The sequence below is a fragment of the Cebus imitator genome, unplaced genomic scaffold (genome assembly GCF_001604975.1).
Source record: "Cebus imitator isolate Cc_AM_T3 unplaced genomic scaffold, Cebus_imitator-1.0 Scaffold37, whole genome shotgun sequence".
NCBI lineage: Eukaryota > Metazoa > Chordata > Mammalia > Primates > Cebidae > Cebus > Cebus imitator.
Window position 1 is genome coordinate 9,948,700 of NW_016107352.1, and position 17,825 is coordinate 9,966,524.

At 34.0% G+C, this 17,825-nt stretch overlaps 1 protein-coding gene across 2 annotated transcripts in view; it reads right to left on the reverse strand.

The window, feature by feature from the left end:
• The window catches only part of VWDE (von Willebrand factor D and EGF domains), a 79,201-nt gene that overhangs the window by 3,950 nt on the left and 57,426 nt on the right, over positions 1 to 17,825 (reverse strand). The window contains exons 20-29 of one of the 2 annotated variants that reach the window (XM_037737317.1): positions 16,805 to 16,945; positions 11,794 to 12,360; positions 10,313 to 10,408; positions 10,134 to 10,229; positions 8,986 to 9,081; positions 8,309 to 8,404; positions 6,067 to 6,162; positions 2,630 to 2,725; positions 2,441 to 2,536; positions 1,604 to 1,699 (exon numbers count right to left, since the gene is read on the reverse strand). In XM_037737317.1, the coding sequence (XP_037593245.1) occupies positions 1,604 to 1,699; positions 2,441 to 2,536; positions 2,630 to 2,725; positions 6,067 to 6,162; positions 8,309 to 8,404; positions 8,986 to 9,081; positions 10,134 to 10,229; positions 10,313 to 10,408; positions 11,794 to 12,360; positions 16,805 to 16,945 (1,476 nt within the window). The remainder of the gene's footprint in view (positions 1 to 1,603; positions 1,700 to 2,440; positions 2,537 to 2,629; positions 2,726 to 6,066; positions 6,163 to 8,308; positions 8,405 to 8,985; positions 9,082 to 10,133; positions 10,230 to 10,312; positions 10,409 to 11,793; positions 12,361 to 16,804; positions 16,946 to 17,825) is intronic. The other variant, XM_037737318.1, reaches the window with a different exon arrangement.

Genomic DNA, 17,825 nt, shown 5'->3' on the forward strand with positions numbered 1-17,825 from the left:
TAACTAAAATATTAAACATAAGGGGGAGGGTAAAGCAACTTTCGTAATATTTATATTATGGAATTAATATATTGCTTAAAATTTTGTTTTTAAAGGACATAAATGTTTTTAAGCAATATTGAGTGAAAATTAGCATACCATAAAATTATATAATAGTTACTGCTTCAATATCACATACTCGAAGCTTACACATTCAAGAATAATATGTCCTTTAAGATAAATGCAATGTTGACAGTATATGTTTTCATCAGGGCTGCTGTATACAATTGGGCAGTTTGTATAATCAATCCACAAGGGCTCCACAGCGAAGGAAGTAGCATTCACATGATAGATACCATAGATTTGAATATTTATTACAACAATTTTCCAGCAGATGGTAGTAACATATTTTGTTTAAGAAATATCAATATATTTGGACAGTTTCTCAATAGTTGGAAATAAAAACTTGAAGTAGGATGACTTTTTAAATTCACATAAAAATGCTGCAGGGTGCAGAAACAGGGTGCACAGCTTCAGGCTGTGCTCAGACAACTTCAATCTCCAACCACTGAAGCATATTTCTTCATTAATGTGTTTTTAACATCTTTTCATCTTTCTCTCTTATGGTCTACATAGAACTCACTCCAGAACAAGCAGTCCATGTTGAGGTTGCTAACTCTTTTTTTTTCTAGCATTTTATCACATCTAAATTCCAATTAGAATTATCAATTTTTGAGCATACATTTCCTATGCAAATGCCAGCACTTAATAATACTTTGATATGCCTTCCTAGGATAAGAAATATATAAATTACAAGAGCATTTACTAATAAAATAAGGTTTAAGTGTCACAAACATTTCATGCAAAATTTCTGATGCATGGAAACAAGGGTGTGGTTCACAAGACATTGAAATGGAAGGTACATTATTTCTAGTAAGAAAGTATGATCATAATAAAACTGTGTAATTTCAGTTTACAGTACGCTTGGCCACCAATTTTGAAATTATATAATTATTAACCATTTGGAAGTATTTTGAGGGACTTCCAGTTTTTCCCATTAAGTTAGTCATTGTTAATATTTTAACATGTTATTTCAAGTTTCCACAAAAAATGTCAAAATTGCATACAATTTGATCTTCCTCTACACCTTAAGATTTCATCTATGTAGAAATTTTTGACTAACATGGGATAGAAATATACTAAAACTCTAAAAAAGCAACAGAAATTAATTCTGGATGGTAAAATTTAGAGTGAATAATTTTTAATACGTCTCCATATTTTCTAAGGTATCCATGATAAATATGTATTCATCTTATAATATGAAATAATATTTAAACTTCTGTCTATCAACACCTTCTTTGGTCTACCTGAGCAATTTTATTGGTAATCCACAGACCATAATTTGAAATTATCTCTGTCACACAAACTGTTAACATATTACACTATACTTTCATCTTTTAAATGAATATAAAATTTAGTAAGCTTTATTTCTAAAATCGTTTTTTAAAAAGTATCATCACGCTGGAGTTTTTTACCCCTATGTATTTGTCCTAAAGCTGTACTTTAATTATTATAACAGATTCCAATTCAGAACAATAGTAAGAAACACATCCTGTGGGCTTACGTATTTGACACTGCACTCCTTCCCAGGAGGAAGGACAATGGCATACGCTGGGAGCAATGCATTCACCACCGTTTTTACATTTCTGCAAGCAGATAGCTGCCAATTGAAATAGAAACAAGTTAAAATTTTTAATGACTAGTCAAATCCTATCCATAACCCTTGAAACTTTTCATCAGAGAAAAGAAAAGACATAGTTAAAAGTCAGTGATTAAAGAAACTTTTTTACCCTAATATTTATCAAGAATATTCTTGAATGTCACTACATATTCTTGGAAATGTGACCTTAACAGTTGTAAAATGTTCCATTGTTTCAATTCATCATGATTTAACTTTTCTCCAATTGTTGGTCGTCTAGGTTGCTTCTCATTTTTTCACTTTGATCAAAACACTCTAGTAGTGACTAATTTAAAATAATTTACAGAAAGGAAAAAAAGAATGAAACATTTGAATGAAGAGCCACCCTCAGGAGCTAACCAGCCTGAGTGGCACTGTCACCTCCTCTTGGAAAGGTTAGACCTGGATAGTTTGAGGTGGGGCCACGAAATCACTAATTTTTTAAAACCTGTCCCTGACCCCTACTTCAGGACTTAAGGACTTGTTACTTATCCTGGCAAGTGCAGTAGAAAAGCTGAAAAATACAATATATCCTCTTTTGCTACCTGAAAGAATGAGTTCGGAAGAGTAGAAACTCACTATTTCAAAAAGACATCTCCTACATTATGCAAAAATTTTAAAAAGACCAAGCAAACAAAAGTAAAAAACAATATTCTCTGTTTTAAATTCTGCTTTATGTTCCCATGAAGGACGAAAGCTTTAGCGTCTTAAGCTTCCTCTTACGTGTGCTGCATTGTTTCCCACTCCAACCAGAAGGACAAGAGCAAGTGTTTGGTCCCACGCATTTTCCTCCATTCATGCACAGAGGATCACAGATGCCTTAAAGTAAAATCATGAAAGATCAGCCCTTACATTCCACAGTTTTGTCTTTGCTTTACCTGTAGCTGACAAATACCTTTAGCAATGTCTTACTTTTTTGGCATCTCCTACCAGTGTATCCTTCACGACAGACACATACATTATTTCTCATGCAGTGGCCACCATTCTTACAGGGAGGGTGACAGAAAGCTGAAAGAACACATGGCAGCAATCTGTGAATATTACACATTCAATTATTACATATGAGACATAAAGCATCATGTGCTTGTTATCCATAAGGCCACAAGGCAGAGAACTGTGCTGTTCAAATAAGAGATCCCTTATTAAATCTGTCCTTTCTAAATCACAAAATGTGATGCTTATACCTATAAGCTGCTATAGGGTTAGCACAGTTTGAATGTATTGGTTAAGTGTTCATAACAAATCGAGTCTTTGGTATTACAATGAATATATTATAAATCTTATGTTTCACTATACAATAAGTAAAGCATGGAATGATCTAGACAAAACCCAGAAAATAAGTCAAAACCTAGCTCAAAATAAGAATGTACCAGTTCTTGTGGAAATTAGACAACTCTCAATAATTTTCACATATTTAGAAAACACTCAAATTAGCTTTTGAATACTTACTAAGGTTATGAAGGCAGAGCTTTATATGTGACTTATTCCTGTGAATGCTTGGTAAAAATCCTTTTAACAATAAATCCTTGGCTTTGTTAAGAATATTTGTTAGATAATTTTGAATATATCTTACTGGTAGCTCCTATGTAGATAATTCTGTTTTATGAAATTCAGACGTTAAGCTATATTAATTTTATAGATGGTTATGATTACTTCATGTTTTTCCAGGTATGAAAATTAAATGCAGGCATTTCTTTGAAGTAATACACAGGTAAACCTGTCTAGAAAATTAAAAATTTAATTTATTCCTAAACAATAATTAAATGTTAGCTTGTATTTTAAAAATTAATTTCAAATTAACTAGTATTAATAATAGGACTAGTGGGCGGGGCGCGGTGGCTCACGCCTGTAATCCCAGCACTTTGGAGGCCGAGGCGGGTGGATCACGAGGTCAAGAGATCGAGACCATCCTGGTCAACATGGTGAAACCCCGTCTCTACCAAAAATACAAAAAATTAGCTGGGCATGGTGGCGCGTGCCTGTAATGCCAGCTACTCAGGAGGCTGAGGCAAGAGAATTGCCTGAACCCAGGAGGCGGAGGTTGCGGTGAGCCGAGATCGCGCCATTGCACTCCAGCCTGGGTAACAAGAGCGAAACTCCGTCTCAAAAAAAAAAAAAAAAAAAAAGGACTAGTGTAGACTGACTCCCAGTTTGCATTAACAGATGCTTTATTTCCAAACATTGTAAGAAAAATTCTGTTTTCAAATTGATTTTTAAATGGAAATAATGTAGAACTTTATGATAACAAAACAACTGAAAGCTTTTAGCAAGCAGATAGTTTCCAATATTTTAGGCTAAACTTTCTCTGGTTTATGCTTGAGTCTACTGTTATTTCTCTGACATTTTATTGATACTTCTTACTGATGAAGAAATGTTCTTATGTTTTCTGCTCCCTATCTTTCATAAAATTTAAGATTATTATCATTTATTAGAAAAAGTATATATTTTCTACTTCAAAAACTCTACAGGAAATGCCTGTGGTTAGGAATTTAAAACTTAAAAAAGCTCCACAAATTATTTATGATGGGTAATCTTGCTATAATTAATTATCCACAAAAACTTGAGTGTAGAAATAAATATTTATACAAAAAACTCAAACAATTAATACATACAAAGGGCACACAATTTAGCCTTGGCCATGTCTACCCATAATCCCACATTAGGAAAAGGAGGTTTATGAGAAAAATCTATCCTCCACATATATTTATGAGATTCTGTAGGCCTCATACAGCTCTGTCACCAAACCCTAGAGTGAGCTAAGTAACTGGCATTCACTCTCCATGTGAAATCCAAGAGGTAAAGCAAATTTGAGGGTGTATTTCATCATCTCTCCATCCATACATCCTAAGCCTTGCTTATTAGTTTAGTAGTTTAACTTTTTTGTGTTGTTTCTAGCTCAATTTCTATCTTCCATTTTTAAACTCCTATAGTGCACACAGTATATGTTTTTCATATGACTTTATATTCTACCTAATTTTATTCAGTCACTTTCAATGTATCTGCCATCTTCCCTTCCCACCATTTAGGCTCACAGGAAGACGAGATCTAATAAGAATTACATGTCACACCCGCTGTCTAGGTCATACTTGAAAGCCAGGAAAGTCTGAGGCATGGAGGCTTTAAGTAAATTTACATACCAGCTAGAAACTTGTGGAGGTAAGCTAATTCTAAAACCTACTCTCTTCTCACAGTGATAATCTGTTTTCTGACCCTTAAAGCATGGAATATATTCAATAGATAATTTCTAATTCAATTTAATAATTGAAAGATTGCTTCCTTTATCCACTTATACAACTGGCATATACATTTTAAAGAACTTTTACTATTCTTACATCTACTTCAAGTAGCATGACAGATGTGAGGTTTTCATTTCCTTCCTTACGTTCTCCATTCAAGCTACATATATAACTCTTTAACATGGATTTAGCTATAGTCTTCTAGTTTTCAAGATTTCCCTTAACTTAGTCTTTACTTCTTTTTGTTTCTCAAACTGTTTCCTCAAAGGAATATGAATTTCAGGAACTCATTTACTATGCCCATATATCCTGCATTAGCATGATGGCACCTTTTCTGCTTTATTTTCATCCTAGGAATTTTAGCCAACATCCAAAATAAAAGAAATAGAATTGCAAATCAAAGTGCATCACGGCAAGGAAAATATAAATTTTAGGAATTATGGACATACTCTGACATGTTCTATAGTAAAATTCAACTCTACTTTTTTTATAAACTCAAAAATATGAAGATACAGAAAATGCACGTTACATATTATTGATTGACATTAATTCATACCCTCAAGACATCCCCATTATTCTGAAAATAATGTGTAACATTAACTATATGATGGAAAGTGTTAAAATAATAAGCCGTGACAGAGAGAAACGATGCATTTTTACGTCTCTGTATCTTCTTGCATAGTGCTATGCACAGGTGATTCTTCATAAATGTTTAATGAAACTAAGGTGAAAAGAGATTATGGGATAATGGTGAACAGTAGACTGATAATAAATCAAACATTTTTGCTGTGTAGGCAACAACAATGACACAATTTCCTTACAACAGACTACAAGAGAACTTTGCTTGTTTCACATCTTGGGTCTTATAAAACTGCACAGATAGGTACCAAGGTCTGAGTTTCACATATATTGAGTAAATATAACCATTTTTCACAATAACTTTGATATATTTTTTGTAAGCGAGTAATTTGGTAGAGATACTTGAAACATCCCAAGAATTGTGGGGAAGATAATAGCATCTTTCCCTTGGAAACTTATCTCATGTTTACTCAGAGCTCTGTCAATGTCTAACTTTCCTTTTGCTCTTTTTACATACAAAGAAAGAATAATTACCATTCTGACACTGTGCACCAAAGAATCCATTTGGACAGAGGCAAGTGTTTGGCTTATTACACGAACCACCATTGAGGCAAACAGGGTCACACAAAGCTAATGAACAGCAGGAGGAAAAAAGACCATAAAAGTTTTATTATTTAAAAAATGAATGCTGCACGGAAGTACAAAATGGTGCATAATCAAATATTTTATTTTTACTGCAAATAAATCCTATAATTAATTAGACTTGGCCAAACATAAGAGGAATGAAATAACTTGATAATTGCTTTGAAATGATATTCATTAAGTTTACAAATAACACTAAACTAAGAATTGTAAGAATTACAGAAAGGAAAGAAACAGGAAAAGGTGGCTTGCCAGCCAGGACAGATTTATTTTAGAGAAAGCAAACCTGAGAGGTACCTACTGGCTGCGTTAGGTCAGAGGCTCACTCTTACAGACTAAAGGCTTTTAAGGATTTAGGGTGGGAGAGTTTATTACAGGTTTGGACTGTTTCTGCATCTGCTGTGCTTATCTGGGAGGGAGAGATGTAGGTCTGTTCCCATACATCTTTCTGCAGGGTATCTCGAGCATCTGCTTTTAGCTTTCCTATCTTACTGCCCCTGAAGAGGAAAAAAAAATGTGCTTTTTAAGGCCCACTGTTTCACTGGGGCCCACTGTATGAGGGTGAAGTTTGGCAGTTACTCAAGAGACTTTGGCCCCCACCTCCCTCTGTGCCAGAGCTGTCTTATTTGTATTTTACTATTTGCTCTTTCTGGCTGCTTGTAGTGAGAAGAGAAGTGATTTCCTTGAAATGCATGAGACTAGAAAGGGAACTGGAATTTAAAGTGGCAGTGTTTTTCAGAGATGACGCTGCGCCTGCTCTATTAAAAATGTGGAGGCTATGATTAGAATTCAGAATGCCCAGCCTAGTTGAATACCCATACTCGTCCTGTCATGTCAGTTTCATATTTCTTTGGTGCGTGTCTTCAGGGCATTGGCATATTTTAACTTTTAATTGACATGTTCATTGAAAATATTTCCAGTTTTACCTTTACTAAGGTGGGTCCATACCAATAGATATTAGCTGCACTCAAGTTCTAGCACATTCAAAACACTCTTTGTTTTTGCTTCTTTCTTTTTGTTTTTCTTTGAAAGGCATGCCCAATTTCATTTTCTGCCCTACATCCTACCCAGTCACCAACATCTACTACAAATTCTATTTTCCTCCTCACTCCACTTGCCAAAATTAATTTCTCCCTTCTCTTATAAGGAACTGTGTTTCAATAACATTACTCATCATAACTCAGCTTGTACCATAGTCTTTTTTATCATTGTATCCCATGTCTCTGTCACTAACAATATGCTAGTTGAAATCAGGGCAAAAATCAAATAGATATTTGTTTCCACTTGTATCATGCTTCACAAATAATTGGCCAGCTATAAACACTGAATTACATTTTCACTGAGAAAAAAGTCATTAGATTATAATGAATTATCTCAAACACAGAGCACTGCAAACATTGCTGCTAAAGAAACAAGCCTAGGCAAGGCATGGTGGCTCAGGTCTGTAATCCCAGCACTTTGGGAGGCTGAGGCAGGCAGATCATAAGGTCAGGAATTCGAGACCAGCCTGACCAACATGGTGAAACCCCGTCTCTACTAAAAATACAAAAATTAGCTTGGCATGGTGGTGCGCACCTATAATCCCTGCCACTCTGTATGCTAAGGCAGGAGAAGCACTTGAACCCAGGAGGCGGGGGTTGCATTGAACAGAGATTGTGCCACTGCACTCCAGCCTGGGTGATGGAACAAGACTCTGTCTCAGGAAAAAAAAAAACACACACACACTCACACACACACACCAAGCCTAATACATGGAATAACATGAAGGGTGTCTACTTAATTCAGAATTATTTAGATATTTAATGAAATAGGATGTTTGTGCTGTGATGAAAAACTTTAAAGAAATCTAGAAAGTTCAACGTGTTTCTCTTCACCATAAGGTACGTGAATGTGGGAAATATAAAAGGAAAAGAGTATTGGTTGGCTAAGATAACAGTAAAGCTGTAAGACACCATATGGCTCCATATAAAAAGAAAAGTAATGAAGAAGAAAGAGTTTTAAAAATCTCTCTGAAATAACAGCTTCATACCTGTCTTGTCAGGTCAGTTTTATATTTCTTAGGTGCACATCTTTGGAACATTGGCATATTTTAACTTTTAATCAATATGTTCACTGAAAATATTTTCAGTTTTACCTGTACTACAGGTGGGTCCATACCAGCCAGGCTTGCACTGGCAAATATCTGGTGTAAGACATTGGCCTCCATTTTCACAGTGCCTGTTACAAACCACTGAGATCACAGAACAAAGAGAAAAGAATGATTAGGCTTGGTGTAGTCATATTGTTGGTTCTTAGCTAGCTAGTTCATAACTGCCAATCACATCTGCTAATGTATTAGATCAGAGAGAAAGATAAAATATAATTTATACTCAGGCTTGAAATACTCTCTGATTCTCACATTCAGTTACTTTATTTTTTTGGTTAATAGAGATAGAAAAAATAGAAAAACATTGAGCCAAGTGGTAAACAAGAGTTGGCTATTTAGGAAAATTATTAGTTATTGATGAAAGCAATCATAGACATAAATTTAAAAAGAAATTTATATGCAATTTAACAAATTTGAACTCCTGTTATTTCAAAGAAAGGTCATGGATAGCATCAAAGCAATAGTTACTTCCGAAAACAAACTTCTTTATCTTAGTGCTGGCCGCTGTGGTTGATCCCAGTGCTATACAAGACGGTAACTGTTGTCATCAGTCATCAATGTGTGTTCTTTACTTAGAGTTAGGGTTCATTTCATGTAGCATTAAGGCCATCAACTATTCAAAGAAGCAATTTTACTATATCAGACAGTAGGAAAGCTTTGCTTACTTGTTTCACACCTTGGTCCTACAAAACCATAGGGACAAGTACAGAGATTGCCAGCCATGCATGTGCCACCATATTGACAAGGTGGGTTACAATGTTCTGCAGATACAGATTATGTTATTAAGTCAGTTCTTAATTTTTAAAGTCAGTTTATAATTATAAAGCACCATCACAATAAAATCTTGTTGTAAGAACAATTTATAATATGTAGTTCTCTTTTACTACAAAATTTAGATCCATAAAACTGACTATATTAATTCACACTGGAAACACTTACAAATCAGTAGCATGCTTTGATTTATAAAACTTTTTGTTAACTGAAAGGAAATATATGATCTAGCCTTCTTGTGAAAAGTGAGATTTGAACTTACATATTCCTGCCTTACAAATACAGCTTTCCTATACTTCCATAGTTATTTTCCTATACTATTTTGATTGAATGATTCTGGAAGTTCAAACTAAATTTACCTTAATTTGTTAATTTGTAAGTTGCCTTGCCATAAAAACATTTAACATAGCTCTCAGCTTATTCATAATTATATGTACCATCTACCAAACTACCTTTTAAAATATTATTTTAAAATAAACAACTTATTTCTTTAAAGTATCATCCACTTTAGGAATGTTATTTCATAACTTTCCACTTAAGATTGAAAACAAAGCAATGCAATTATATGGCTATAGATGTATTTTTTAAAATTCACGTTTTAGTTTCTTCTTACTACTTTACATTTTCTAATTATTTGGCATTTAACCATATTTTGTAGGTCATTCAACAGCTTTCTTTTGCTTAAAGCTAAAATATTCGTAGAGATATAGTACCCTATTGCTTCTTGGCCTTTTGGCTAAAATCAAGTGTAGAGATATAGTACCTTATAACTAAACCCCAAATCATTTTAGAGGATAATTTTACCAACAACAAATAAGCTATTACTCCTTGAATCTCTGATTTCAGAAATTTAATTCTTTGGAATTTTCAAATAAGTTATATTTAGTAAGTATTTTAAATAAGTATAAATTTAACACTATACCAGCTTTAATAAGTATATTTTAGTATATATACAATAAAACTGAATTGTGTTGTAAAATGATTTTTAAAGCTATTGTGCTATAGTTTAGGCCTATATTTGATTTTTAATTTGAATGATCACCTTCATCACAGGTTGTTCCACTGTGTCCTGGAAGACACTGACAAACATTAGGCTTAATACATTTTCCATGGTTTTTGCAATCAGGGTCACAAAGAGCTGTACAAAATAAAGCCCAGGTTTTAGACATATCAATTACCAAATAAAATTTATCATGCAAACTAATGAACGATGTTACCTACCAGTTTGGCAGTTAGAACCAATGTAACCAGGTTTACATTTGCAGATGTTTGGGGCAACACACTCTCTACTTTTTCCACATGGATATCTACAAATGGCTTTAAAATATCAAGGAAAAAAAGGTTAATTGCTAATACAGAACATGCATGTTGCCCACAGACTTAGTTATAATAAAAGCAAAAGTCTCTGAAATTTGAATAGTATGATACTACTGTTAAACAACAACCAATACATTTATCCATAAAATTGTATTTTTCCCCTTTGTATTTGTTTTACTACTAGCATGATGGAGAAAAATGATTAATAAGGTAAGGAAGAATCATCACATGTGGTAATGACTCCCAAAGCAGAACGTGATGTTGGAGATAGCAGCTAATCATACATGGGATTACAGTGTCTTTTCAAATGAAAGTTTCAATGGAATTTCAGATACTAATCTGCTAAATGTTGAATAATGACAAGGATAATCAGAATTTCAAAGAGCAAGATGCCAGGAATGTATCATAAACTAACAGGTTACTATCTCCTAAATTTCTCTAATTACCTAATATATTCCAGTTAGCATTCAACACTTCCTGAGGTAACCGAAATGCATCAGGTTATTTTGTTCTATTTGTTAATAATAAGGTGTTTTATATTATAAGCAGGTAGGTATTAAAGGTTACTATTATTATTCCTACAGAAAAAAAGAAATCCTAAGTCCCTCTAGATAATACTGAGAACACAAGAAATTTCCAACAACTTTCCAGCTTAAGTTTAGTCTCAAATAAGCCAAAACACAAAGCAAAACAATAAAACAAAACAGCTTCTAATTTGTCAAAGTCAAAAATTTGATTTTCATCAGAGAAAATAATGTTAATAATTGTGAGAAGACAGAAACAATGCCGTTAAAATTAAAGTCACAGACAATTTGCTATAATCTCAAAAGAGGTGGAGAGATTACAGAGAAACCTAGTTCATGCAAATAAGCAACTATACCAGAATTAGGAATCTGAAGGGCTAAACACCCGCTGTGAGCTGAAAAGAGCACAGATCACAATGTTAATCAGATCTACATTGACATCTTTTATCTGCTTAGCTGATTAATGCTGGGAAACTCAGTTGGTACTCCAAAGCTGTTTTCTCATCTGTATAATGGGAAAAATAATCCCCAATATGTGAGATTCATGTGGATTATATGACACAGTTGATACAAAATGTTTCCACGGACCCTGGAACACAGAAAGTACTCAAATATATTTGTAACATATACAGTTGTAATACTCTATAATATTAACATGATTTTAGTAAAAAACTCAGAAAGTCCACTTTTGTTCTTTCAAAGTGTGATAAGAATACAGTATAAATGATCAATAAAATAAACAGAAATAAGTGAACTAAGCAGAATAAATAGAAGTTAGTAAATTAAAAAAATATATCTTTTTAATTACTTAAACTTGAATTAGATAATTTTGTTTTTATATTCTGAAGACTTCCATACTACCTCTGCAATTGATACCATCTCCATAATACCCAAAAGGGCAGCGTCCACATTTGAAGTGACCATCTGAGCTTCGCACACAGGAAACACCAAGAAAACAGGGCAAGTCTGCACAAGGTGATATTCTGGTTGATCCAAACTTTTCTGGCAAAATAGTGATTGCTTTGGTAACAGATGACACAAACTCCTCTTTATACTGTATGTCACCTTGGGGAGACCTGCTAATTTGAGAATTATACCCTCCTGTCTCTGTTTGGATGGTGCTCTGGATATCACCTTTTGCTTTGCCATGGGTGCTGTTTGGGCTCATGCTGAAAGAGCTACTGTTCTTCATAGAAACTTCCAACTCATCCAAACTGCGATTTGTACTGAGACTATGATCCACATGTTCAAAACCTGATATCTGATGGTAAACAGTCTTTATTGAATTATCCATTTGAGATGTAATTGATTTTAGTGACAAGCAGGAGATGTTGGTTGTGCACAATAACTTTTTGATAGTAGCAGGAGTCGGGGTAAATCTTGTACCAATTAGTGAATATTCTGTTGATGGTGGCTGAAAATTTATACCTGCATAATCAAAAAATTTTTAAAAAGTTAGCAGCATTTCTTAATAGTCTTCTCTACCTGATATATTTTACATTAAGTAATTCATTTCTTCATTTAGTATCTACACATGTCTAACACTGTATGTAGTAGGAGCTGTGTACTAATAAGAAATCATGACACTGTTTCTGCCTTCAAGGAGCCTATAATGTTTTGGGGTAGACAAGATAACACAGTATGTTAAATAGCATAAAAGTTAAAGTACAATCATTTATTTAATTAAGATTTTGAAATCGCTAACAAATACTTGTTGATCACCTCATACACATGAGCCTCAAACAAAGGAAAGCACAGCCCCTATCCTTGAGCAAGTTAGAATATTGTCAAGGATACAGACAAGTGAGCCACTCACTAGGACACACAATCATTGAGAACTACTACAAGGCCGACAAATATAAAAATGAAGCCTGCAGAAACAGAAGAGTAAGTAATTTTGCGTATAAAGAAGACAGGAACTAAATGTGTAAGTAAAAATTGGAAAATTATATAAACGCTATTTTACATGAGAGGTAAACATCCATGGCTCTAATAATTTTACCAATATGATAAAATGAGATTTTATTTCTCCATCTTGGTTGCTCAGCTAGAAATTAAAACATTTTTACACATTTTTTTGGGTGGTCACTATTTATTTCTACCTGCCAAAATACTTCATTTCCTTATAACACATTTTTACTTCTTTGATAGGGAAAAATCTAATGAGTTTCAGAGTATGAACGCATCTTAAGCAGTCATTAGACAAGTTTTTCTTGTTATACTCTCTAATGCAAATTTAGGGCTTGATTTTGCACTGTCTTCATCCAAAGCTCTTCTTAAAGGTTTTAAAATATAAAAACAGAAAACCAAGCCAAATCACAAAAATAATCCTTAACATAGTTGGTAACAAATGCAATGAAAAATTTTTGAAAAATGTGAGAACTTCCTGAAACATAAAAAGTATATGCGTTCAGACTAATAGAAACAAGAGTGCACCAATTATAGCCCCAAACATAAATAAGCGCAATGAAGTAAGTACAAATAAGTCAACAAATGCAGCCAAAGGGTACTAGACTAACAGTTCCCAGGAGAACTGCTTCAGATGATCTGCGCCAAGTCAGTGTCCTCTTCCATAAGCCTCTGTATACAGAGGGGGCTCCTTCCAGAACCAAACTGCTTTACATGCACCTTCTCCTTAAGAGAGTGTTTATTGTCAGAATTGGAGAAAGAAGCAAAGAAGAACTGCAACTCCAGATTGCAAAAATTACCACTAAAGAAAGTAAGAAAAGAGCATATGTTAGCAAATGAATGTTAGTAAGTTACATTTTTTCTTTTGAAGTTTAATGAGTTGATGTTCCTATGAAGGTATAAATCAGAGATATCATAAAAATTACAAAATACGAGAATCCTGAGAAGATATTGTTCTTACACATATTAAAATGTAGTATAAAGCCACACTAATCAAAACAATGTATTATTGGCATAGAAAAAAGACTATTAGAAAATAATAACATGATAGAAAGCTCAGAAATATATCAACATATAAGGGACTTTAAATGAAAAAATATGTTACTTAAATTCAATGTGGCTTATTTTATAAATGATACTACATAATTGCTATTCATCTGGAAGAAAAAACATATTGGACCATTACTTCATATCATAAAATGACAAATTTCAAGTGGATTAAAAACTAAATATAAAATGTAAAATAATAAATGCTCTAAAAGAGAATATAAAGTTCATATTTATAACAAACTTTGAGAGATCCTTAAACTGAAGCTGTAAATAAGATTTTAAAAATATATTTATTTGATTACATACAACTTTAATGTTTTAATATAAAAAGAAAACACAGATAAAGGCTAATCCCAGAGATAAACATGCTAATTTCAAGCACATATTATGTATAGGATCAGAATATATGAGGTGGTCATAATATATAAAGTACTCCTACAAATCAATAGAAAAGGCAGCAAAAGGATAGCAATTAGCAGAAAAACAAATCTAAATGATTATTTGAAAAAAGAAACCCAATTAAATAGATAACCTTTGTCAACTTCTATCTAGGAAAAATCAAAAACAATAACAGTGGTAAGATACAACTAAACAACTTTGGAGATGAGAAAACTGAAAAGCTATATACAAGAAGACAATTTTAAATTGTACAAGAGTACTATCTATAATTGTTTACAAGAATTTGAAATCTAAATGTGACACATGATTTTCTGGCAAAATATAAATGAGCAAATTGACTCAAGAGGAGGTATAAATGTTGATAGAAATAGAAAAACAATCCAAAATTACTCCCCCAAATTATGCTAGGACAGATCGCCTAATGAAAAAATTTTACCACAGTCAAGGAAAGAGTATTTTCAAAACTGCAGCAACGCACAAAAAGAGATGAAAAGTTTTATGAACACTTTTTAAAGTGGCATAATCATAAAGTCGATATATTTGTGACATTATATAAAAAATTAAAATGGTATGCTAGCAAGTCTAAAGTAGCAGTGTTTTTACAGAAAAATATATCAGGATTAGACTTGTATCTATTAACATAATTATATTATGTAATTGCATAAAGACAATACGGAAAATATAAAATGATGTTGAAATATAATATGCATTAATTATTGATTTTAAATATTGTGAGAAAATTAGTCTAAAGAAACTTTGTTAATTGCAATTACGGTAAGTAATAAATGATGCCAAAAAAGCATTTGATAACATTTACAACCCAATCCTGATTTAAAACTAGGAATTCTGAAAAGGCAACTAATAAAAGGAAGATTCATTAATTGGATAAAGGATATCTAGTAGAAACTACAGTGATATCATGGTCAATAGTATAACATGAGAAGAATTCCCATACCATTAACAAAGCTCTTTCTTCCCGACAGGCTTTATACTAGGGGTACACTACACTACAATGACAGTGTAAATTTGAGACCCTGGTCTCTTCAGTTAGATTGCTCTGGCTCAGTTCTCTCTTCCGTTATTTAAAACTCCATAATCTGAACACATTACTTAACCCATCTATGATTCTGTTTAATCATCTGTAAAACCAAAATAATAATAGTTACTGGAAATAGCTATTATGAGGATTGAATGAAGTAAGACACAAAAAATGTCTGCCTAGTGCTGGCACATTATAAGTATAAATTAAATCTCACTATTAAGACAAGGAAGTAAATAAGAATAGCAAACAAAACTCCTCATTTTCAAAAAACAATTAGTCTGCCAATAAAATCAAGAAATATAATCCACTATAAACCATAGTGTGCATCCGAGTATTCAGTGAGGTAACAGAGGAGCAATACAAAAATCAAGACTCATTTCCTGTGTTCCAGGAATCAAAAATATCTTGAGAGATATCCCATTCACAATAACGGTTGATATTACAGAATGCAAAGGCATAAAGAAAGCCAATGTGAATGTATGAGAACTTTAGGAAGACAATCACAGAATGTTATTGAACCAACTAAGAGCTATTAAGAAAGCGCCAGGACACAGAAAAGGTGTTGTGAAATAGTGAACTTCTTAATCACTTTTAGGGTTTGAGCAGATACTGGATGACCAGTTTCCAGGGATTTATAAAATATAAGTCTGAAATGGTCACCTCCAACCATAAGCTTCTCTGCATTCACTGTAAATGATGCTTTGTTTGGCCAGGTGCAGTGGCTCACACCACGCCTGTAATCCCAGCACTTTGAAAGGCTGAGGAGGGTGGATCGCGTGGTCAGGGGTTCAAGATCAGCCTGGCCAAGATAGTGAAACCCCGTCTCTACCAAAAATACAAAAATTAGCAGGGCCATGGTTGCAGGTGCCTGTAATCCTAGCTACTGAGAAGGCTGTGGCAGGGAATTCCTTGAACCTGGTAGGTGGAGGCTGCAGTGAGCAGAGATCGTACCACTGTACTTAAGCCTGGGCAACCAAGCAAAACTCCATCTCAAAAAAAAAGATGCTTTGTTCATAAGAGGACATAAACGCATTTTTCTAAAACATAAGTCACACAGACACAGGGAGGGGAACATCATTCACTGGGGTGTTGGGGTGGGGAATTAGGGGAGGCATAGAAGGGGGTGGGGAGATTGGGGACTGACAGCATTAAGGAGAAATACCTAATGTAGATGACGGGGTGATTAATGCAGCAAACCACCACCATGGCATGTGCATACCTATATAACAGACCTACACGATCTGCACATGTACCCCAGAACTTAGAGTATAATAAATAAATTTTTCAAAAAGATAATAAGCCAGGTGATTCAATAGATTAGCAAGAGAAAGGATAAATTTTAAACAGCTTTATATAACCCTTAGATGATCTTTCTAAAAATAAATATACTCAAAGAATAAATATGTTGGTCTTCTAGAAAACAAAGAGGAGGAATTACTTGTCATTAGATATCTAACTATGACCATTACTTACTAAGGGAATTTCCATCTGTTGGCTTAATATACCTCTTTCTCTCTTGGGCATTTTTATCATCCTCTTCCTTATTTACACTTTCATCAGATCTCGTGAGAACCACAGTTTGTGTAGTAAACTTACTTAAAAACTGTGTTTCAACTGTAAATAAGAACAAGGAAAACAGATTAGACTTAAATTATTATACAATCAAAGTACCCCAAATAAGAACACACGCTACAACTGCCACTTGGGTTAAACTCTGCAATTTAGATTAAATAACTAGCTTAAATGTCATCCCTTCTGCACACTTTTCTGGTGTAGACGGAATTGTGTCCCCACCCCTCCAGATTCATGTGTTGAGGCCCTACTCCTAAATGTGAATGTTTGGAGAAAGGGTCTTTAAGGGAGCAAATAAGGTTAAATGAGACCATAAGAGTGGCACCCTAATCCAGTAGGACTGTGTCCTTACAGAAAGAGGAAGAGATAACAGGAGAGCACACACATGCAAGCAACACCTGATAAGAAGACAGCCAGTCTGCAAACCAGAGAGATCTCAGCACAAATCAACTCCACTGGCCCCTTAATCTTGAACTTTCGGCGTTCAGGGCTGTGAGAAAATAAATGTCTGTGTTTAAGCTACCCAATCGGTTATGGCAGCCCAAGTTAATATACCTTTCTTCAGTTGCATTCACCCACCCAATCAATTTTGTCCATCTGGGTTCTCACACAGAAATTTGCCCTTTATTCTATTGACTCTGATGTGCCCCACTAGTTAGCAATAACCTCAAGAATAACTGCTTTATTCATGTTGATATTCAATGACTCTGGTACCTATCATAAAACTAAGAAAACAGCCAGGCGCAGTGGCTTACTCCTGTACTCCCAGCAGTTTGGGAGGCTGAGGCAGGCGTACCATGAGGTCAGGAGATCTAGACCATCTTAGCCAAATTGGCGAAACCCTGTCTTTACTAAAAATGCAAAAATTAGTTGGGCATGGAGGTGTGTGCCTGTATTCCCAGCTACTCGGCAGGCTGAGGTG